The 25684-nt window shown below is 34.8% G+C and overlaps 2 protein-coding genes across 2 annotated transcripts in view; both read right to left on the bottom strand.

Annotated features, from left to right (window-relative positions):
• The window catches only part of ATP8A2 (ATPase phospholipid transporting 8A2), a 727903-nt gene that overhangs the window by 465484 nt on the left and 236735 nt on the right, over window positions 1–25684 (bottom strand). The window lies entirely within an intron of this gene.
• Window positions 19320–22736, bottom strand: LOC123240598 (SUMO-specific isopeptidase USPL1-like). The gene is given in 7 exon segments (XM_044668291.1): window positions 19320–19393; window positions 19396–19741; window positions 19743–19777; window positions 19780–21426; window positions 21429–21506; window positions 21609–21966; window positions 21969–22736. Coding segments are annotated over 7 exon segments (3306 nt in total).

The raw sequence follows: 25684 nt of genomic DNA, 5'->3' as shown, positions 1-25684 counted from the left end.
ACTTTTGTCCATTTTCTCTACAATGGATAATGGCTTTTACACTACTGACAAAAGAGAAATTATGAACAGAGTTGATACTTAGGATGAGGAAGAAGCTTGTAAAAGTACCTAGCTTCCCTTGGAGGAATTTGACTCATTTACAACAGATAAGGTATCTCTTCAGGTTCTGAAAGCAAAGGCAGATGTCATATTCAGTGAAGGTCATAGAATATCATCATCACGAAATATCACAGAAAACAGTAGAGATTGGAGAAGGGGATATTTAAGTATTGATTCTAAGATGGAAGGTAAGGTGCTTTTTTTTTAATTGCTAATGACACAAAGCTGGGAAGGACAGCTAATATAGTAAATGACAAAATTAGGATATTAAGATCTGATAGGCTAGAATACTGATCTGCATCTAAGAAGATGAAATCCAATAGGGATAAATATAAAGCATTAGGTCTATGCACTAAAAATTGTGAAAAAAGGAGGCAGGTAGGTGGCTCAGTAGACTTGAGAGCCGGGCCCAGAGATGGGAGGATCTGGGTTTGAATCTGGCCTCAGCCACTTCATACCAGTATAACCCTGGGCAAATCATTTAACTGCCATTGCCTATACTTTACTTACTCTTATGCCTTGGATCTAATACCTAGTATTGATTCTAAGATGAAAGGTAAGGGTTATTAAAAATCATGAAAAAAGACCTTGGGACAGCAGGTTCAATATAAGGCATCAATGTGCTCTAGTAGTCAAAACAAAAGAAAAACCCAATATGATCTTGGTCTACATTAAAAATGGACAGAGCTTCCAGAAATATGGAGGAGAAAAATCCATTGTATTCAACCCTCATCTGGAGCATTGTGTTCATTTCTAGGGTCCATAGTTTAAGGAGGACATTGAGAAGCTCTAGAGTGTCCAAAGGAATGTAATTAGGATGGTGAAGGGCTAAAAGTCCATAACATATGAAAATAAGTTGACCAAATTGAGCACATTTAGCCAAGGGAAAAGAAAATTCAAGGGGAACATAGAAATCATCTTCAAGAATTTGAAGGGCTGCCATATGTAGGACATAGTAGACTTGTTCCATTTGCCTCCATAGGCAAAAGTTAGGAGCAATGGAGAGAAGATGCAAAGAGTAAATTTAGGCTTGTTGTCAGGGAAAAAACATAACTACTGAACAATTGCACCTGTCCCAAAGTGGAACAGGCTGCTTAGGGAGGTGGTTGGTTCCCCATCTTTAGAGATCTTCAGGCCAAGTCAGTCTTGTTATAGTGAGATTTCTTCCATGTACAAACTAGACTAGGTTGTTGCTAAAGTCCCTTTCAGGAAACTCATTCTGTGATTAAAAGACACCATTGAGTCACCAAATAAAAGTGTCCAGAAATGAAATAAATTACATAAGTGAAAATCTCTTAAAAGTAGGCACCGTCTGAAGTGCCTCATTTTTCAAGCTAAGCACTAGAATACAATGAATGTCAGGAATGGGGGTGGACCAGGAATTCATGAGATAACCAGATTCAATATATCTGGCAAAGAAATGTGGTAGAATTATGCCATGTTGTTCTCTTAACTGCTCACAGATACAAAGGAGAGGAGTTTAAGGCCACGGCTTACTTCAAGCATTGAGCTAGAATCAGCATCACTTTATGGTGGATTATTCTATTTCAGGGTTGATATTTCAGAAGTGCCTATAATAGATAGTATTGAAACAGAATGCCTCACTACAATTCTCAATTACCAACAAAGAGCCTGTGTAGAAACCAATTTTGATCTTCTAAATATACTTTCGGTAATACTTCTCATTTAAATAGAAGGGATAGGTCATCACAATGTTCCATTTCTGTTTATAACTTAAAAAATAAATTATTCTTTCATTCTTATGTAATAGTAATCAGACTGACAAAATGGTTAGTTTGTGTGTATGCAGGGTCAATTAGAGACTCGGCTTTGCTTTTTCACCTTTAAATGAAATAATTTTTTTTTGTGCTAAGAACTTTTAAAACAAATTTAAACCATTTTTAAACTAGGGTGGTAACACCACTCTAAATGATGTTACACTATCAGAGAGGAGTTATGTGTTTATCAGTCATGGAAGAATCCAAATCCCAAAGGCTAGCTTCCTTAGCCCACTCCAGGCCCACAATACACATGCAAAACCAAAGACAGATTTAGCTTTGTTTCATGTAACAATTCATCTGGGAAAAGTCTATTCACTTCACTGGTGAGTCTGTGTGAATAGTGATATATGGATATTGATGCCTACATATGCACACACATATATATATATAAATTATGATTGTAAAGGTTCAATGAAAATCTCTGAAAACTAAGGCCAGTAGAGAAATGCAAATATTGTAATTAAGCACAGACAATCCTGGTGCCCAGGCCTTTCCTGGGAGAAGCTAATGGCCTGAGGCACAGCCAAAGGCCATTAATTTGAACCAGTCCTTTCTTAATCCCCAGGAAATTCTATACAAGTCATAGACACCCATTACTGCTGTAGTAAATGAAAAAGAAGGAGGAAAAGGGACATTTTACATACACACACAGCAAGACCAACAAAACAACCCTTTCTCAATAGATAATGGTTGCCTTTCATATGCCCAAAATATTCATAGAGGATAAACATCCTCCTGGTTAACCAATCAGATTACTTAATTTATCTTTTAACACTCCATTTATCTGATAATCATGGACATATATTATTAAGGAACATGTTTTACACATATCACCACAAGAGCTTTCTAAAGATTTCCGATAGAGTGTCACCCTCAAGGAAATGCTTGGAAAGATCTTTCTATTTCTAACAGCCCCTAAGAGTTGGCTGCATCTAACAGCTAGTTTTATTTATCAATCCAAGCTTCCATCATTTAGAAGAGAGTTAGCCTGCAGCCAGTTTTATCAATGATGGGATAAATACAGATGCATGTGAAAGGAAGATCAAGGTAGGGGTAGACTGACAGGGGAAATTGCCCAACACCAAAAAAAAAAAAATTGAGATAAGTGTTGTCATATTGAAAGGGAAAGGGTTTATTCTCACTCATTCACTACTTCCATGGAGCTCATGCTGCTATTTCTTTGGACACACTGATATACCATGTCTAGGTTGCCCTGTTAACAAGCACAATTGTGTCAGTTCTTAATTGTCCTATGAATACATTATTTCAACTGATTGAAAAGAGAATTACATCCCTCTCAAGGCCAGGCAATTAAGTCCCCCCCAATGCCCTTGTTACCCCTTATTCTCATGCAAATTATTTACTGGGAACAAAACTTTAGCAACTGTTCAGTCATATCAAATGCTGGTCCCAGCTTTCCTTCTCTCTCCCTTTTCATAAAGACACTAGGGACTTCAGGAATTAGGTCCTTAACATGAGCCAACCAAAGGAAACTGGATATCAAATAAGAGACTCTGATGATATGCTAGGAAATATCCTTTTTTTTCCAGGGAAATTCTGTCAAAACATAACCTCATATAATACCAATACTTAATATTTCTGAAATTTTTTTGGCTCATAAAATTATCTCAACTACCAAATAATCAGAAACAATAAACGATTTCCCCATAGAGCTGAAGCTTTCTCAATTATCAAAAGGTACTCATGGACATAGTAATATAACTCTATCAGACAGAATACTAGGATAAGCTAAACAAAACAGTTTACATATAAAACTGGGATTGCTGCCTCAGCAGCTCATGTGTTTGTATTAAATAAGAATGGATTAGCAATAAAAACCAAGAGGGAGAAGGAAATTAAGGAGGTAAAATAAACAGAAAAGCTGGGCATCAAATACATTCGCCTTGCCTACATGTATTATTCCCAAATTTCAACATAATGTATCATTAAAGAACATATTTTTTCATGTATTAACACAAGAGCTTTCTAAAGGTGTTCTCTAGAACTTCCCTCTAAAGGAATGCTTGGAAGATCTTTATAGTTATTATTTATGTTACTATCTCAGCCTTTCTAAACTAGAGATTCATCAGATATATATGCATGAGGTACATTATCACTAACAAAGTATTTGCAAAACCACTTCTGGAAAGCCAAATATTAGAATTTGTTCTGTAAGAAAGCTAAAAAAAGGGTCTGGGAAGTAGTTTCAGAGCTGAAAGACACACAATTCCCAAAGAAGATTGTTAGGAATGAAATTATCAGGACTACATACTCTCAAAGATTAAATGACTTTTTAATTAACTCTCTGAAGAAAATTCCCCTTAAGATTGTTTCTCATTTTCAAACACTGAAAAGTAATTAAGCTTTTAAGTTCATATATTAATTTATGCCTTATTCTTTTCTGGGTTTCAATACTACTGCTATCAAACTAAATTTATATTAAAAATAAACTCAATTTTTTCAACAGTTTGCCTTTCTGATCTCTCATTACCATTGTTTTAAAAATTGCATCATTTGTAGAATAACTTGTCTAAGGTGATGAAGTGTTTATTGACTAATATGGTTTTTCATCTCTTCATTGTGATAAGTTTTATTACTTAATTTTCTTTAGGAAATGGTGATAGGTTATTGTCTGCATTTTTCCAACCAATTCACATTTTTAGATGTCAGTTTGTTTTAAAAGGCCAGACTGTAACTGGCTGATTATATATCAGATCTTCTCATTTTTACTTATTCTTCAAATTTGATAATTATTTTAATCTTTGACGGGTCTTGAACATATATCTTACCTTATCTGGCCCTTAAGTTCTTCCTCTGTGAAATGAAGGTTGGACTAGATGGCCCTAAAGTTTGCTCATTCTAAATATAAGATCCTGTTAACATTAGTTAAACCATTCTATTTAACTTTCTCTTTCCTAAAATAGCAGATCCTGAAAAAAAAATTACGAAACTAGTTAAAGAATTATTTAATTCCTGGATGTTATACTGATCCTATCTCTATGACAATTATGGCAAATACCATCATAGCAATTGAATGATTAATAAAAGAAGCTCAGTCTTTAGCTCGTGATTATTTTTATTTAGCTGTAATCTTCAAACAAACTTCAAATGACTTTCAATAGATTTAAGTGGCTCTGACTCTCCACAAACAACTGACCAATAATATGTTAGCAAATGCAGAATTTTTCTACTACCTTTTCATAACATCTTCCAAAATCTCCAATGAAATACTCAGCCCCTATACTCCTTAAAGTCATTTTGCCACTTACAGCTCAAATCCATTAGTATTATTTCCTGGAAAGGTAATTTAATAATCCTTGATTGAATCAGGACTATATAATAAAAGTTGAAGGTCTAATTAGCAGCTAGGATTCCATTACTTTACCAACATTCATAATTGTAGACAAGGACTTCACACCAGACAGAGGCTTTCCAGGGAGAACAGTACATATTTTATATCATGTTGGCATTACTACTTTGCTGAATGCCCAATTAACACAGTGAAAGGCTGCATTTGTACCATTCCAATAAAAGGAACCAGTCAAATAAAAGGTTTCCTCTCAGTTAACAACACTTCTCAGATTTCATTTGATTACTGGACACAAACTTTTTGTGCAAATCCTAAATAACCTGTTGTTCATGGTTTCCTATATCTTTACAAAACCCAAAGGATTCAAGTTGAAATGAATTTGTTCTAATCTTTAATTTTCTTTCTCCTACCCTCAATTTCTTCTCCAAGTCCATTTACTTAATCATCAACCTGCTACTGCCAACTTTACCAGTAACTAAGACAACTCCCCTGACTCAAGTTGCTTTCTCCAGAATGACTTCCTGCATAGTTTTTATATAAATGATTTGCCAAAACTCATTCCCCTTGTGAAATTTTCTTTCTGAAAACTCTAAAAGAAAAATGGAAGATCAATTACTGTCCTTTGGTGAGTTGAGGCTCTTTACATGGACAAGTTAGATCACATGCTTCAGCTAAAAAATGCACATATCACTACTGATATCCTACTTACTGTTTTTCAAAAAAAATAATACAAACAAAAAATTTACAGGAACTGAAAATTTTGATGAGGAGAGTTAGTAAGGTAACCAACTTGATCCTACCATGTGGGCACAAGACAGTATTTGTCCCCCTGATAAACAGGTTGCATAAACAGCATTAACCACTGGCAAGCCTAATTCACAACTATTACCAAACTACTCGCTAACTTTATAAACATATAATTGGACATGTTCCTCAAAAGCTTTTTATAACACAATATTTTGTGAAATAAAAAAAAAAACTCTATAATTTGCACTTTGGGAGCACATTTTTCAGCACACATATAACATATAACAATGTCCCAAGCGCTTTATAAATATACAGAAAGACTACATTTACTTTAAACTCCTGAGTGCCTTATTATTGTATTTCTGCACTGCCAATAAAATATCAGCTCAACTAAAGGGTAAAAGGAGGCAAGAATTGCTCAGAATCAGCTCAAGTTAGGAATAAAACCTGTACATCTAAAATTAATTTATGGGCATTATTTTTTTTTCATCTAAGCACCCTATATTGTCATTTATGTTTCACATACCTCTCCAGTACTTTCCTTACACACATATACACACATATATTTATTTGTATGTATATTTTTTCAGTGTCCTAAAATACCTTAGCTGGTGTCAGAAGTCAGAAGTAAAAGTAGTTTCAGGAGTTATGAAGTCATGCAGTTATATAATAAATGTTTTGGAAGGCTACAAAATAAATAGAAGGCCAATGTTCTGATGCTCAAGGGGGTTATGATCTTAATTGACTAGGCAGTGCACATCTGGTTCCAAACCTTGATATGTCTGCTAATTACTACTTCAATGATCTTAGTTATGCCACATAGGTTCTGTGATCCTCAGTTACATCAGGTATAAAATGAGAGGGTGAGACTGGATGACTTCTGTGATCCTTGCTAGCTCTAAAACAATGACAGTGTTATCCTTTGAAACAAAAGTATTGTTTTTAGAGGAGATGGATGGATGAGGAGGATGGATGAAAAATAGGGATGAAGAGGAAGATAGCAACATGAAACTATCTTATTGATAAGTGAGTCTTCCCATATCTGTCATATCATCAAGGATTACAGCCATGTTCCTCATATCTCCACAGAACACTACCCAATTGGCTTCAATTCTATACTGGCTACTTTCCACTTTATCTGCATCCCAGGTTTCCATCTTTCCCTTATATCATATCTTCTACCAGTTGAATGTTTAAAAAATAAGCAAAAGGATCTTTGAAAACTGAAGATTCACTTAGAATGAAACAAGTTTCTCTAACCTTTAATGTGTTTATATATTTTCTGGTTAAAAGTTTTCTTTGACATACTGCAATAAAAAGAGAGGAATATGAAGTGGAAGAAAATTAGGAAATGTTAAGAATGTCATTTAAAGACAACATGATGGCTCAGCCCAGACTCAGGAATGCCTGAGTTTAAATCTGGCCTTTGGCTTCTCAAAAATTAAAGTAACTAAAAAGTATTAGAATGTATAATATTCTGAATTTTGTATCTCCATTTGTAATTTAAATTTTAAGTTAAATTCAAAATCTCTTTTTGAAATTTAAATGCTATCTATGTCACCCTAGGCAAGTCACTTAACATATACCTCAATTTCCTTATCTGTAACTAAAGGTAAGAGACACTTGCTTCAATCTACGTAAATATTCAGTTTTCAGAAATCTTCAAATAGAAATAAAACTGGTGCCACATTTAGCAAAGTTAGGGTCTTACAAGGGTAAAAGAATTCAAAGAATTCTGCCTGGATGAGAGAGTTTATCTTTTGTTCTCAAATTCTTAAAAAAAAAAATTTAATCAGTATTTTTTCCACAGGCTTGAGCCTGAAGATACAGAAATCATAGCTTTTTTTCAAGATTCATAGGATTATAGATTCAGAGCTAAAAGTAACCTTTTGTAAAAATTACTTCAACTTTCTCATTTTTCATAAGGAAACTCAAATCTATGGAAATTAAATCATTTGCCCAGTCATACAAGTATTTGTTGGCAGAGCCTAGATTTGAACCCAAATTCATTGCAAATATGACCCCAAAACAATGCTCCTTCCCCTATACCAACCCAATTAAAGTTTCTGACTGTTTCCCAAAATGAAACCAACTCAGTTATGTTAGAATTTATAATATTCTGTTCATATCTGTTGTGATATAATTTTTGTGTGTCTAAACAAATGCATACAATTACATCAATAAATATTTTTCTAATTCAATATCTTAAACATGATTAGTTAATTGAGGAATTCATTAGATACAGTATGTACTTATATATAAATATAAGCATCTTTAGGTGTATGTGTCAAAATAAAAATCACATTTACTTTTTAGTTCTGAGGGATAGACAGAAAGCAGATAATACTTAGGCCATCGCAAGAGTTTCTGGAAATTTTAAACCTTTACACTCAAAAGTATGATGAGACAGAATGAGGGAAAAAGTTAGATTCCAAAGTTATCTGTATGACCATCCAAAACTTGCCTTAACCTTTTGAGTCTTAGCTTTCTTGTCTGTCATTTGGGAATAATACTGTTTGTTCTACCTTCCTTGTGAGATTGTTGTGAGCCATCAAGTGCTAATGTAAGCAAATATTTTTATATTGTGACATTTTCTTATTCTCCACTTTTTTTTTTAACTTTTACCTTCCATCTTAGAATCAATACTGTATATTAATTACAAGACAGAAGGGCAGTAAGGGTTAGGCATTTGGGGTTAAGTGACTTATCCAGGATCACAAAGTGTCCAAGGTCAAGTTTGACCCCAGAATCTCCTGTCTCAAGGCCTGTCTCTCAATCCACTGAGCCACTCTGCTGCCCCTTTCTCTTCATTTTTTAAAAAAAAAATCATGACTGGGGAAGACAAAGAACTGACTAAAGGGAAAAGATAAATGATAGCTTCTATTACAAAGTACCTTTCTTTCCCCCTCTTATCAGTACTCTGGGTTCTCCAATCATGAAGGGTAAGAAAAAGGGAGAAGCGAATGGAATAAGAAACCTCCTTCCAGATTAATGACATATCTATCTTCTTCTCATTCCAATATCTGTTTATTCCTCATAGATGATTTCTGTGAATGAAAGAATAAAATCTTCTACCCCATGTAGTATCTGGACCATCCAATTCTTACCTATCTCATTCTCTTGAGAGCTGAGACCTAATCTCTTTGTCAAGACAGAAAATAGAACATGGCAAACATCAACATCAGCCAGAGTGAAGAACAATGAACTCATTTTAAGGAATAAGATTGTTATCTTTCTAATGCTGAGAAATTCTTTGAAGAAAATGAGGGAGAGAACTAGAATGCTAAATACAAACTTTAAATCAAAATTAAGGTCAGGAGAAGACTGGCAGAAAAGAACTGAGAAGACTAAAATGGGTGAGGGAAGTTGAAAGGAAAGATGAACACATTTCAGTTCTATTTTGTATTCCCTTTATCAGTAAATTCAGTTTTGTAGGCAAATTTTTTCTGTTGTTGAAGCTATTAACATATAGTCCAGAGGTCAAGGCAGATGCAAGTTTATCTGATGTTTGATGACCCAATATATTAGTCAATGGAATATTGTCTTGTTTTTTCAAGACTCTTCTCTAATTAGAGTAAAAATATCTAAAATTCATCAGTAGCAAGTAAGTGATCCTACTGCTGGCTTTGAACCTTAGTAAAAACATTCTAAAAGAATATATAATGGTAATGTTAATTACTTCAAAAACTTGGAAAACACTCAGGATTTTCTTTGAAGATGCCTTCTGAGGTAACATCTAAATGAATAACCTGCCTATGGTCATACTGCTAATAAGTATGAAATATATTAAAGATAAATTTGAACTCAAGACTTTAGGACTCTAAGCCCAATACTCTATCCACTGTGCCACTAAACTGCCGTTAGGACTTACATGGATTTTTGTGATAAAAAAAAATCACAAAAACTGGGGAAAACAACTATAAGCCCTAAAATAACTGAACCCTGTAGTATAGTTCCTGAAATATACATGACTTCAGTTTCTTTTTCATTGGCTTTTTCTTCCTGAATTCTCAGCTCTTCTAACTCCACAGAAAAGGCATTTATTCATTGCTTTCACTATGAAAGTGAAGTTATTTAGTAAGATCCTGAATGATGAGGCAGATTTTTCCTGGATGGGAGAGAAAAGGATGCCCATTCTCTTACCATGAGGTAAATAATAATTTGTATAATTTTGTAACACCACCCTTCTGTCCTTTACCCCTTATTTTTCCACCTCAGGTTGGTCTTATCATTATACATTTCAAATTGCTACACATAGTTTGCCACTAGTCCTCATTTCCCATCATGTGATAAATGGCACTCAAATTCAGATGTGTGACCTTTCTGGTAATGGAACTGAGGCCCTGAGATGCAAAATACTCAGTCATCTTCATGTTATACATGGTGCCAGTGTCATATGATAAATGACTGGGTGCATGGGAGAGGAAATCACCTTCAGAACTGGCAAACTGATAAAAGTGTGAAGCAAACCAACAAGGCAGAGTAGAAAAAAGCAACAGACTCGGGCTCCAGAAGAGAGGTTCTTTCCAGGTCTGTGATGAACATTCTGTATGACTTTGGAGAAACTACTTAGCTTCTCTTAGGTCATTTCCTCACACATTCTAAGAGTTGGTAGAATAACACAGGGGTATTTTTCTAGCTTTCATTCAGATAAAACTGGAATAATTAATAAGACACCCATCCATTTCCAAACACAAAAAAGATTCAGATAAGAAATGTTTTGTATGATTTCACATGTATAACTGATATGATAGAGCTTGGCTTCTAAATAGGTGAGAAGGGAGATAACTCAGAACTCAAAAATTTTTTAAAGAATGTTAAAAATAAATGTTCTTGTTAGAATTAGATTTATTATTAGACAATGAGCTTCAAATAAAGTAATGAGGTAATATAAAAATGTTCTAATTAATATATTCTAAGGTTTCTTTTCAGCACTGACAAACTAAGGATATTTAACCTAGAGAAAAAATGCTTCTGGGGGACTTGATCTCTATTGAAAAATAATTGGTTATGAAATGAAAAAATGCTATTTGGTAAATAAGAAAAGTAGGAGCAATGAAGGAGGCAGATGGAATTACAGGGAGGGTTGTGATCTCAGTATGAAATGCTTCCTTCTCATTAAACTGGTGAAATAATGAAAAGAGCTGAGACAATGAATTCGCCATTTATTTAGTTTTTGTGTCATCTGAAATATGACTTTTCTAGAATCATAATGTTCCATAATTCCATAATATATGTCAGTTAACAAGATGTATTTTGGGTGGGCAGTGATTGTGGGAATATTGAAAGTACTAGCCAATTTTTCAAAAGCACTTTATTCAGCTTAGTTCCTCTCATTTAAATTCTGGTCTCAGTTTATTGGCATCTGTTGGAATTATATATACTGATGGAGAAACTCGATGAAAGTTGCCATGTTAATTAAACCTTTCACTAATTGTTGAAAAAAAAGTTAGAGTGTATTGTTAGAGGAACATCATGGGAAGCCAGTTTTCACTGGTTTGAAGAGTACATAGGGTGGTGTTGGGTATAAGAAAACCTGAAAGGTGGAGGAGGTCGAGAGAGAGGTCATGAAGGATTTTAAATGCCAGAGGATTTTATATTTGATGCTAGAGGTGATAGGATGGGACAAGAGTTTAATGAGTAGGACAATGGCATGGTAAGACATGTGCATTAGGGAGGAGAGTTGAGGATGGACTAAACAAAGAAAGATTTGTGACTGACAAACCTGTAACAGTCTATGTCTTTCCTTTTTCTTCACAAGAATAAAAAAAAAGATATATTATCAAAGGCTTTGCTAAAATCTAGGTAAAGTAATATAATAGCATTTCCCTCATCTAATGGTTTAATCATCATATCAAAAAAGGAAAGAAGGTTAGTATGGCATGACTTGTTCCAGATGAAGCCATGTTAGCACTTTATAATTATTGCTTCCATTTCTATGTGTTTGTTGATCATCTCTTTAATGATCTATTCTAGGATTTTCCAGGAATTTAGGCCAAGTCCAAAAACAAATAGTTTTCAGATTGTTTTCTTCTTTTTTCTTAAAATCAGGACATTTTCTTTCTCCATACAATGGTTCCTCTCCCATTTCCCATGATTTTTTGTATATCACTGACAGCAGCTCAGCAAACCCATTTACCTCTCTTTAGCACCTGAGGATGAATGGAGCTCATCTGTACAAGCGACCTGAATTATCAATAGCAGTAAAATGTTTTCTTATTACCTCCTTGCTTATTTTGGGCATCACAATTCCATTAGGTATTGCTATTGTATTATCCAGTAGAAGGATCATTGCCCTTGGAACAGAAAAAGATGCAAAACACAATTGAGAAAATCTGTCTTCCCATTGTTTCAGCACCCTATTTACTTCAAGCAAATATTTCGTCTTTAATCTCTTTTTTCTCCCAATTTAATGGGAGGGAATAAAAGAAAATCTGTGTAGGGTATATGTATAGTTTTGCTCACTAGTCTCATTTTATTCTGATTTTTAGCCTTCCTAATGCTGGTAAAAGTCTTATTTTTATACTTGAGGTAAGCCCCCTATATATTCTGGGCTCCAATCTTGTTTTTCCATGAGTAAAGCAGGGTCTTTGGGATAAAACAAGTAGTTACAAGTTTTTAGGCATAAAACCATCAGATACCTGTAATCTCAGAATATAAATCAGGAAGAAACAAACCATAGATCTTAATTTCACAGGTAAGTAAACCAAATCCAAGATGGCAAAGTGGCTTGTCCAAGGTCATAGTAGCAGGATATGAAAAACATACATTTGAACCCAGGTCTTCTGAGTTGAAGTTTGGGGCTCTTTTTTATAAAAGATGCTGCCCCCTAAAGCTAAGAAAATTTAATTTTCAATAGCAGATTTTAGAAATATATTTAAACAACAACAACAACAAACTTCAAGATGTAGAAGGGACTGCAGAAGGTCATGTAATTCATCCCACATCTGAAAAAGTCCCTTCTACAGCATAATCAGCCTGTGTTCAAATGTGCTACTCTAACTTTTTGGAACCTTATTCCTCCTATACACCATGTCAAACTTGCCTTTTTGCAATTTCCACCCACCATTTCTGGGTTTGCCCTGAAGGACCAAGAACAACAAGCTTCATTTTTTTTTACCTTTTATATGCTAGAAAACAATTATCTTTCCTTCAGGTGCATCATCCAACTTTCCTTCAACTGATCTTTATATAGCAAAGATTAGAAACTGGTCAGCATCCTAGCTGCTTTCCTCTGGACCCTTTCTAGCTCAAAGCCCTTCCTAAAATGTGACAGTCAAACTGAACACAATACCTGAGATGTGGTTCAATCAAGACAATGTACGAGCATGACACCATTCCCCAGTCTTAAATATTATGCCCCTTCTAATGCAGTCAGGATTTGATTAACTTCCTTGGTTGTCATATTACACTGCTGACAAATTGTTTGCTATAAAATTTTAAAAAACAAGATTTTTTTTTCAGAGGACCAAAAATGCCCCCCAGAATCCGTACTTTCCCCACCTTATATTAGAGAAGAGGTATAGTTTTGGAACCCAAGTATGACTGTATATGTACATCTATTAAATTTTATCTTGTTAGGGATAGCCTAATGTTCTAGTTCATCTAGTGATGGGCAAACTACAGGCTGCATGCCAGATGCTGCCACGGACATTATTACTAATCTGATGAATACAATGAGTAGGATACAATACAATGAAACTTCGAAAAGAGTTGCCTTAGGAACAGACTGACAGATGAGCATTTCCTTTCCTTTGGCCCCCTCTTTAAAAAGTTTGCCTAGTGATGGGCTAGTCTATCCAAGTCTTTAGATAACTATCAAGTGTGTTAGCTCTCTTCCAGTTTTTTGTCATGGTGGCTCTTGATTTCTTGTCATATGAGTGAACCATCATCATTTTTTGCCTAATCCACGTCCACCATGCTACTCCCCATCAGCTATCTTCATATCATGTTTCATGTACTCTTCCCACCCAATCCCTTCCTCAACATCTTACTCTCCACAGACACAGTAATGAAATCAACACAATACAATAACATTCTGGAAAAGGGACTGTCGATTAATTGCTTTATGACTCTACTCACTATCTATTCAATTTTTAAACCAAAACACTTCTACTTGACCACCACTCCATTATATATGTTCGCATTGAGAACATTAAAAATAAAATAAAACTACCATGTAAAACATCATTTTAGCCCAAAGATTATTTGAAGTAACTTACAAATACTTAGTGAGCTTCCAGAAGGCATATAATGAAGCAACTATGAAATTTTAAGGAACAAGGTCCCATAACACTCAGAAGGATGAGGGGGGAAAAAAAGAGTTCCAACACTATATAATGTTCACTTGATCTTGTGCTATATTGACTTTTTTATAAATAGAATTTTCCCCAATACCAATTCCTCTTTTAAGATCTTATTTATAACTAAGTTCCATGGCTGATATAGCCTTGGTCTCTCATGGACATAATAAAACTTTTTAGCAATAAAGAAAACACTAGTTCCATATTAACCATACTTTGAGTCTAAAGAATGTCTCTAATAGAGATTCCTAATCTGTGGTTTGAAAAAGAGTGAATATAACTTATTAGAAGATATTGTAAATATTAAATATATAACAAATATATGAAACAGGATATTTTTTTCTCTTTTTTTTCTCTCCTTCAGTATAAAATACTAGGGACTTATATTCCTGACAATTAAGATATTGGCCCTAGAGAAGAATAAAGTTATGGAAAAGGAATAGCACTAAATCATTTTAAATTTAGAAAATGTGATAGTTCTGTCACCTATAGCAGAATAAAGGACAGTGGGCTATTGCTGGGGAAGTAAATTAACACCTACCCCCAGCCACTAAACCTATATTTTGGATAGTTGCCTACAAGTAAACAGTGGTCCCTGTTTAGAATAGCTTATTCTCAAGCCTTCAAGGATTGAAAAACAGAGATACAATATAACAGAATGTTGATCCTTCCACCTACATTTTCCCCACAAAACAACATGTTATTCAAATTAGGGCATTAATACATATTCACTTTCAGTTTCTTCTTATAAGTGATAGAATACTTTGAAGCTAAAGTTAAAAGAAATACAAACTCTTAAGTCCACCATAATAAGCCTTTTCTCAATAAAAACTGACCCATACTGGCTATTGTACACCACGATTTAATAATGGATAATATTTCCTTCTCCTAATGGTCCAGGGAAGTATCCACATCCATGGAGCTAATTTTCAACATCTTTGTAAAACCCCCCAAAATGTATTACAATATTCTCTATTGAAATTTATAGAGTAGGAGAGTGTGCATGGTCAGACATGTACTTCAGAATTATGGTTGAAATGTAGAGAGATTTGAGGTAAATTGACCAATTAGGGGGCTACTCTCATAGTCCAGGCCATAGATGATGAGACCTCTACGAGGACAATGCTGAGACTAGGGTAAAGAGACAGAGGATATGTGAGAGATAGCACAGAGATAGAAAGAACAAGATTCAGCAATTGCCTCAGATAGGTGGGATAAGGGAGAGTGGAGAGCCAAGTATGACATCAAGATTTCCAACCTAGAAAGGATGTTGGTATACTTGACAGAAATAGTCAATTCGGAAGAGAGGTAGGTTTGGAGAAGAAAAACAAAACAAATTGTTTTAGACATTTTGAATTTGAGATGTCTAACTGGAAATGTCAGTGAGCTCAGGAGGTAGACTAGAGCAAGATATATAAATCTTGGAGTCATCTGCATAGAAAGTTTCATTAAAGGCATGAGGGCTGAAGGCACTGAGCCAACTAGCTGCTCTACCTAGCTATGTCTGTCTGTCTTTCTACCTCTACCTATCTACCTAAGTTTGTTCGAGCTTTCTCAAATAAAATACATAGGCACTTAATGCACCACTTTACTATCACAGATAGTGCTTTGTATATTTTGGCAAATATATATATATGTATATATATAATCTGTCTCTGACCTCTTTGGGGTCCAAATTATTTTGCAGAATGGCCATTTTAATTCATGGCTCCAACAATAGTCTGGCCTTCTTTCTACAGCACTTCCTACATTGACAATTTCTAGACTTTGTCATATTTCTCAGTATGTTGGTTATGAGGAGAAACCCAGGAGTCTATTATCTTCAATTAAGGACTTCTGTAAAACATTAGTAAATGACTCATGAAAAAATAAATATTGCCATAAATGAAATTAAGGCACCAGGGTCACAGAAAACAAAGTACAGATCTAGGCATTTTGACATTGATTCCTTTGTTCTGCTGCTGTCATGAGGGTGAGTGAGGGAGATGATTCATAGTCAATAAGCTCATTTGTTCAACAAAATACACTTAATTAAGTACCTCTCATTAAGTCAGTCTGCCACTTGGGACAGAAATCACACACTGAAAACTGATTAGAAGACTATAAGTCAATAACACAAATGAACCACCCAGAAATTTAAATCAGCTGAAATATGAAAATGTTCAGCAGCCAAAAACAACAAACCTAATATCCTGTTTCAATCAAGGTTACTTGATAACTTAACAAAAATACCCCCAAAATGAATTCATTAAGCAACTGCAAAGAACAGTATGAAACCATTAAATAATAAAAGCTTCTAACAAAATAAATTCAAACAAAATTAACTTCAAGAAAAATAACCTCCTTTTACATTCAATTTGGCATCAAGGCCTTCATTGTTTCTGTAAAAGTACAGTAAGATTTTCAGTCATTTTCTAAATATCTTTTAAGGTTTTATCTCATCTAGTTTACATAAGTAGAGTAATATCAACTACTCAAACTATGATTCAATTCTACAGTAAGCCATTTTTATGCCTGCTATAATTTCCTTTTTGTGATAATATAGCCTTCAGCATCATTCTGCAAAATCATTTTCAATTACATATTTAATCTTTATGTTTTAGTTTAAATTATACCCAAAACATACTCTGAACAAAATCCTGGTTGCAAAACTAGACATGTGGCTGCCATAGCCTTCAAAAGGTTAACAGCTTCAATGGGAGACATATGTGCCAATCTGCCACCGAAGTGGCTTGACTTCAACCCATCACTTTCTTTTTAAAAGATCTATAGGGTTTTTTAAAAGATAAAAAGTAGAGTTCACATGATACTCATGATTCAAAGAGGCGATGAATAAAATGGTATTTCAACCCAAAAACTGAATCAACCCCCACATGATGAAAAGTGTTCCCAGCATCATTACTTTCTTTGCTTTTTCCAATGACTAATAACTATCTCAAGGACCTAAAGGACCTAGAAAGCTATGCAAAACCATATCCTAATTGTCAAACTTAGACTCAAGTCTTTGCTAAGAATATAACAATAGGAAAGCAACAACATCCACAAAGATTGCTAGAAAAAGGTCGTTTTGCATCATTCAACCTACTCTATTCTTGGAGCACAGAAGATAAAAGGTATACCATTCGACCAGGAACTTGGTGGGAAAGAAAAATTACTCCATTCCTCAGGACATAGATAAACATTTAATATATGTTCAGGAAAAGAATTTGGAATTAAGGAAATAAAGTGACAAAATTAGCCGTATCGCTATACTTCCAATAAAGCACAACAGCAAAAGATACAAAGAGAAATTCCATTTAAAATAACTGTAGACAATATAAAATACCTGGGAATCTACCTCCCAAGACAAATCCAGGACCTATATGATCAGAACTACAAAACACTTTTCACACAAATAGTCAGATCTAAGCAATTGGAAAAACATTAATTCCTCATGGTTAGGTCAATAAACATAATAGAAATGACAATTCTTCCTAACAATTTACTTATTCAGTGTCATATCAATCATACAAATGTTATCTCATAGAGCTAGAAAATAAAAACAAAATTCATCTCACAGAATAAAAAACCTAGAATATCATGGGAATTAATGAAAAAGTATGAAGTAAGTAGGAACTGTTTAAGAAATCGAGTTGAGAAATGGAATAGATTAGGCACTCAACATACACTGGTAAATGATCATAGTTGTTTGGTCTAAACATCTACACTGGAAAAATTAAGTGGTTGAAAAGTAAGTACTTATTACTCAAATTGTAGCACGAAGTCAGATGAGCAGCCTATTCAGCTATTCTTTATGTGCAGGGATGTGGATGGTAGCTTGGATACTGGAACATAATGGAGAGAAAGCTAGATAGGGTCAAAAGGTGTGGCTTCAAGTTATGTACCCATTATCTACTGACTGTAATGCTGGGCAAGTTGGTTTAATGTCTTACTGCTCCCTCAAGAGAAAAGGTACAGTGATATAAGAGATGTAAGTGATATAAAACAAAAGATATCAACAAAACGTTTTTTAATTTTTACTACACATGCTGAAAAATAGAGGCAATATTTGAAGTTGGGCATAGAGAAAAACGGAAAGTGGGTAGTACTAATTCAGGGCACAGGGATTCTAATCTTGTTTCTGACACTCATTTTGTTAGCCCTCAGGGGCCTCAGTTCCTTCATCTATAAAATCACTAGTTTATTACCATGGTATTTCCATGCTCCTAAGTTTCTATGGATGAAACTGGTCTCTACATTCACACTGCCCCAGGTTTTGAGGAATGCATACAGAAACAAATGACTGAAAAAAGGACAAAAGCACCTACTAAATGCAAAGAATGATGTTAAGTCCTGGGGATAGTAAACAGCCCCTACTCTCAAGGAGCTCACATTCTATTAAGGAAAGTCAACATATAAGGGAAATTTGGGGTCCAAGACAGAGAGAAAGGCCCTAAGGTCCACAAGGTGTAGTTGCAAATAATACTGTCACTTCCATTTGTAAAGCTTTATTTGTTGAACTATTTAATAAGAACAAAGACTTGGATTGTGAAAAATTTCCTTTTTTGCATCTTTGGCAGCCTTGGCTGCCTAAAGGCCAGGACCTGTGACACCTGCAGAGCAAATTGCCAGATTAAATGTCCACAAGAAGTGTTACCCCTGGACAATGGTGGCAGGGGGCATGTGGAAGGCAGAGCTGAGAAGGGCTGCTGTTCCATGAGATCTTGGGCTTACCTGCCTTATGGTGGCATGGGAGATAGGAGGTCCCTCCTCCATAGGACTGTGGCCCTGGATAATTGCTATGACAGCAGGGAGGGTCAGTGGTCTGAAGGATACTGATTTGTAGTATTTCCTTTTGGTTGTTTTGTGGTGGTAGTTCTTTCAGTATACATTTTTGGTGTGAATTTATATATTGTTTATTGGTTCTGCTTACTTCAGTTTGCAATAGAGCCTATAATCTTTCTATGCTTTATACTCAACATATTCTTTTTTTATTTACATTTTGAGTACAGCCAGCATGCAATTTATTTGAAAACATAATTTAATATTTTTTTTCTTAAGCAACAATATGAATATTAAATTCTAAAAAATGACAGACATTCAACTGTCAAACATATATTCATCAAAATGAGGTAAATATTCTATGTCTGATGAAGAATTTAATACTGAAGTGGAAAAAATTCATCAAGAAAATCTGTCTTTAGGGGATTTTCCAAGTTTAATGTTTTAGCAGAAGAATTATTCATTAATGGGTCCATCTGAACTTCATATTGACTTTGTTTTGCAGGACTATAATTAAGATCTTTGCTTGAATTTGCAGAAGAGAGGTCACAGACAAAGTCGCTAGGTGTTGTGTTATGGTTATCTACCATCTCCAGATAATCATAATCATCTTCTCTATCCCTTGAAAGCTCTGGTGAGGCAACAGTTGTAGTAGAAGACAGTAATTCTGCTAAAAATTCTTCATGAGTTGGGTTACTATTCAGAGAAATACCAGAATATATTGTACCATTAAGTGTATTTATCTGTGGCATCAATATGATCCTGGAGTTCCCTTGAGATCTATCCTGAGCCAAGTGTTTTGTACTTTTCTTTGGAGGTTTTCCATTTATTTGGAGAGCCTGAAGACTGGCCAGTTTTTGCTTTTTTGCGTTAAGTTTTTTAAGAAGTTTTAGACTAAGTTTATGAGTTTGACTCTCATATGTCCCTGAAAAGATGTGATTTTCATTTCCATTAAAATTGTGCTTAGGAAGTATCTCACTAGAGAGGGGCTGAAAATTTTTATGCAAGGATTTAGTCAAAACCTTTGTACCCTCGAGTACTTTATTGGGTATTAAAGGTGTACTGATATTTGATGGGGAAGAGTTAGGAACTGAAAGTGCGTTGCATGCAGATCTAGATGTTTTCTTGGGTGTCTGAGAGTTTGTTTGATTTGTTATACCTTTAGGTTTAAAGCCCCGAAAATTTTTTGCCCTTTTAACCATAGAATTCAAGTCAGTTGTCTTCTGCAAATGCACCTTTCTTTCATTAGCTGAGACACAAGATGGCATAAAAGAAACTCCCTTGTTTAGTAGTCCTTTAACCCAACTTCCTACAAACTTTTTTTTCTGTGACTGTGAGGAATTATTTGTGGAACCCAGAACAATATTTTGGGAATCTCCTACAGCATTATTTGTTACTTTAACATTAGATTCTTGAGATAAGATGTTTTGTTTTTATAAAAACTTTTCAACTTTTGTTGAAAGAAGTGTACTTGATATAGCATCCTTCTCTAAGGTAATAGGAGAAAATTTAATTTTTGTCTCTTTGATTTGTAATGGCTTCTCTCCTTGTTGAAGAGTAATCACTTGAACAGGATTATTCATGGAGATAGTATCTGAAGTACTTTCTGGAATCAGCTGATCTGATTTCAGATCAATACTGCCATTTTGAGTTAGAATACTTGAAGGCAGAGCTTGAGATTGGACAGGCATTTCCCTATTATATGGAGCTGTTTGTGAGGAAGCCAATACTAATTCTTCCTTTTGCAAAGTGTCCATTTCAACAACTTCCTCATCTCTTATCACAGACTGATCTTCTATCGCAGGTTGATTTTCAATTGGATTGCCTTCAGAATCAACATGAATTTCTGTAAGTGTCAATGTTATGATGTCATTGTCTACCAAATCTTCTAGACCAGAAAGTAAACTGTGCTCATGATCTGTAGCTACTGTATATAGTGAATCGGTAGTTGGAGCACTTATGCTATTCTTCTGATCAAATGTTGAAAACATTTCAGTGGCTGCAACACCACCAGAGCATAATGCCGAAGATTCTACTTGGGAATTGCCCAGACTGAAACTTTCCATCTTTTTACATGGAAACTCCACTTTGGATTGATCAATTGTTTTGGAAATATTCCTTTCCCAGATAACAATGTGAACTTCTGAAGCAGGAACTTCAAATCTCTCATATCTTTTACTGTATGGGCCTTTTAAATCATCACATTCTAGCCAGGTTCCATCAGAATTCAAAATCCATGTTATAAAATGTTTTTCGTTTATTTGATATTGAATCACACAAGTTATTTGGTAGAAAAAGCCTTCAAAATGAAATGAATAGAACTGCAAGTCATTAGAAGGCAAGCCTTCTACAAAGTGCAGCATGAATACTGAAGATACTTTTTCCAAGACCATTCTTCTTCTTTGTAAGTTACTTTTACAATTGTACATGGACCAAAATGGACAGCATCAAGTGGATGCCAGTCAGGTAGTATATTTGTGAAGGTTACCAGATTCTTTAAACACCCAGGGGTTTCAAACCTGGGACAGCTCATACTTCACTTTACCACTTCTGTCAGGAAAGAGAAAAGAAGATGGCCATGGTGGATGGTTAAGTCTTCAATGGGACTCTGTTGATATTTGTTTCCACACTGAGAACACTCAAAGTTTCAAGAAAAAGATGACATGAAGAGTGTTTTGATGAAAGGTTCCATTTGTAGAAGCAAGGGAAATGCAAACACAGGACTTTCCATATTAGCTAATTTACAATGAAGTTTTGGTTGAAGCTTAGCAAAAATTTTGTTTCTGACTTCATTGAGATGAGTCTCAGCCTTTCGAAGTCTATCTGAAACATTCTTTGTACAACTTTCATCTTTAGCTCCATTTAAATGATGAACTGTCAAAAGGATGCTCACTTGATTATATTTTGTATATAATTGCTGGAATACAGATTCTTCTTTAGAACACAGTTCAGTCACAGCTTTTTTTTTAACCCTTCCAAGTGCACTAATGCTGAGAGAATACAGTCTAACCAACACAAAGAATATGCATTTCTCCACTGAAGACATGTAGATTCAGTAAATGGCAAGCATCTATTCTCTAATAGGCCTTCCAATTTGGTTGAACTTATTTCAAGTTTTGGAACATTCTCAGTCTGGGAGCCAACAATTGAAGGATATTCTTCAGTTGCCTGGTTTGCAATTTCAGCTTCCAGAATCCCACTGTGCTCCAAAGATTCAGCTGCCCTGCTTGGGTTCTGCTGCCAGTCTTTCAACACAACAGGTAAATCTGATGAAGTTCTATACAAATTATATTCATCTGGTCTGTGAGCAAGCTCACTGTTCACAATACATTCACCATCAAATAAAGTGCTGCTTCCATTTTCTTTTGAATCTAGTTCCAAAGATGAAACAACACTGCTGCTTTTCAAGATCTTCCTCTTTGGCTTTTTATGAGGAGGCTGGTAATTTTCCACATGAACAGATACTATAATGTTTTCTAATGACTTAAAACCCAATGGATAGATGCACTGTGGATCTTCACATAAAGAGATAGATTCTTGAAAACTGATTCGATAAGACTTTAAAGTTTTTAACTTTCCTTTCTCTCTACAGGCAGGACAATATGAATCTGATGTAACTTTAGCTGAATCACACTTTTTTCCCAAATACCCCACCATGTGGAGTGAAGATATCCCTATACCAGTGTCTTGTCTAACCACTGGCAAACCATTTCCAATCTTCTTGGAATCCATCATTCTGAGTCATTGACTAATTTATGGAACTTGTCAACATATGTCCTTAGTCAATATCGCTAAGGATTTTTCAATGAACCCTGATGCTCACACCCGCTTCGCGTGCACCAGGACCATTCCCATGCTGGCTCCAGCTCTGGCTCGGCCTCCAGCTCGAGAGTCGTGTGACCTCCTCAACATATTCTTTATTTCTTATGGCATTGTAATATTTCATTATATTCATGTGCCTCTGTTTGCTTAGCTGTTCCTGGATCAGTGGGCATATACTTTATTACCAATTCTTTGATGCTCTAAAAATGTTATAAATATTTTGGAGTATTAGGAACTTTCTTCTTCCTAATGACCACCTTAAAGTATAAACCTAATAGAGTCTGTATTTTGGTGCTTCAGCTAGCCAGACTACCAGCCTGCCCCTATGATAGTGGTCTGGTAGTTTGGTAGTGAGGATGATGGACCCCTTCTCAAAGGTTGTTTCCATGTATAATGACAAGGGGCCAGGCTAAAGGAGGACTGGTGGTTTCTATAGCTTCTGGATAGGAGGAAGAACTGCAGTTGTACAACAAAACAGTCTGCCACTTTACTGTCCTTCATTACTGGTCTCCTGTTCAGTGAGAACTCCTGGGAACATGGGGTTGAGGTTGAAACAAAAATTGATTGTGCAATTTCCACGAAGTTCCAAGTGTGAAGTTTACAAGACTCCTCCCCACTGTTTTTAGACAGACAAACAGTCCCCTTCTAAGGAAGAATCAGGCATGAATTCTGGCAGATAAGACTCTTCCTACAACAGGATACTCCTGCCTAGAGAACAATGGAGCAAAGTGCAACTAATAACCCAAAACCTGTTATTGCTAAAGATAACAGTTTCATACAGAATTCTTTTGTCTATGCTATGTTTATGGAAATGCTCTTTTTATGAGTGTAATAGTCTAGAGATTTTTTAAAAATCTTTTCCCAAAGCTACAATTATAGAACTTACAAAGTGAGAACTATAGATATACTGAAAGGACTGAGAAAAGCTTAAGATCTATATCAACCAAGAGTTTTCACAATTTTGGAAGAATCTATGAAATCCTAAAATAGTTTGAATATGCATGCTAACTCCTCAGAGGCAGGTAGGTGGCATATTAGACTAAGAACTGATCTTGGAGTAAAGGAAAACCTAAATTCAAATCTGGCCTCAGATATCACTAGTTGTATGACCCTGGGCAAGTCACTCTCTGTCTGCTTCAGTTTCTTCATCTATAAAAAGGGAATAATAATATTACCTACCTCCCAGGGTTGCATGAGGTTAAAATAATATATGTTTTTGTCCACAGTGCTTTGCCAATCTTAAAATGTTATATAAATGTTGCCTGCTATTATTTTTGCTGCTTATTATTATTATTATTATTATTATTATCATTATTCCCCAAACTTTTTCCTTAAGGAGGATTAATTTTCATAAGAACATTAGAAAAGTAGATATAAAATAGATTCAGGATCACACAAGAACTTAAAAAACTTCTATCCCTGGAAAACAATAATTGTTTTGGTTGTTACATAAAATACACTTGGGTAGTGTTAACACTACTCAGTAACACTATTTTCACCATTGATGATGTATAAAAATTTGGGAATATCTCAGCAGTCATCTTATTAATGAAAAGCACATTTTTCTTTAAAACTCAAAAGGCTGAGAATCAAATTAAATTCATCATAGTAAGAAAATAATCTATTAGAGGAAACAAAGTCTTGTCCTTTCAAGTCAAGAGGGGAAATGTTGCCCTAATAAAATACACATTTTGTTACATTTTTTTACTACTTCATGTTCAACACAGAGTTACTACAATATTCACTTAATAGTTACTTGGGGTTTGATTCCAACACAGGCAGCCATCTATTTGATGTAGAGCTCACACAAAGCTCACCTTTCCTACCTATCACTACCTCTTAACTGACATTGGCATTGGCATTGGCAGTTATCATAAGAACAGCAGACAGCCTTTTAGAGACGTATTTCATTTACCATTAAACGTTACAAGGTGAGATAATGCAAGAACTTCACAAAATCTTACCTACTTCAAAATGCAATTCAAAATTGGCCATTCTCAGTTTCTAGAAAAACATCTCTCTTTTGATCATTTATTTTTGAAAGTAGAAGCTAAGAAGGACATTTTTTAAATCTTGACTTTTAGATATTTAATTCTTTTCAGTCTTTTTCCCTTAAAACTGCTAGGTGTTCCTTCAAAACAGTCCTATTTGAACTCAAACAATAGTATTAGTGCTGCAATATTTCAATAACAGTGCTGATTAATATAACCAACTATTTCCTAGCCAAAGTTGAAATTTTTATTTTCTTTTTCTATTTAAGAAAATGATAAGTGAAGCTTTGACATATGCTAAAAACCAATTTTCTCCTTTATTGAGCATTAAGTGTATACTCTTCCATCTCCTTCAACATTTACAATGCTGAAATTAGCTGTAAAAAAGGCAAAATTCTACACTAATATGACATTTTGATTTAAATTAGAGATTTTATAGTAAAACAGGAAGATAAAGCAGAGATTTCCCCTTCACTGTCAAACCACAGGTTTGACACCCTTTCCAAAGGTCATAAAGAAGGAGGTCTTGATTTTTTATTTTAACATAGTTTCTCACTTTGTTTCCTCACATATCAATGGTACTCAGTACACAGGCTTATTTTGGTAAAGAGACAAAGTAGGGGAAAAAGTATAAGAAGAGCTAATGCACTAGTCTGCCCATTTATGTTTGATTTCAAGAAAGAGATAACTAGAAATATTCATTAAATCCTTCTGTCTAATATCAACTACACTCACCACATATTTGACTGTGTGGGTTTTGTTTTTTGGAGGTGGGATCTAGTCTTTACAAAAAATCTAGACTGTTAATTGTACTAGAATAAATTATTTTAAAATATTATGTATAGGGTACATGTCATTTTCATCTCATTA

Source organism: Gracilinanus agilis, chromosome 3 (assembly GCF_016433145.1).
Source record: "Gracilinanus agilis isolate LMUSP501 chromosome 3, AgileGrace, whole genome shotgun sequence".
Classification (NCBI taxonomy): Eukaryota; Metazoa; Chordata; class Mammalia; order Didelphimorphia; family Didelphidae; genus Gracilinanus; species Gracilinanus agilis.
This window is presented reverse-complemented; position numbering and strand designations above follow the sequence as displayed.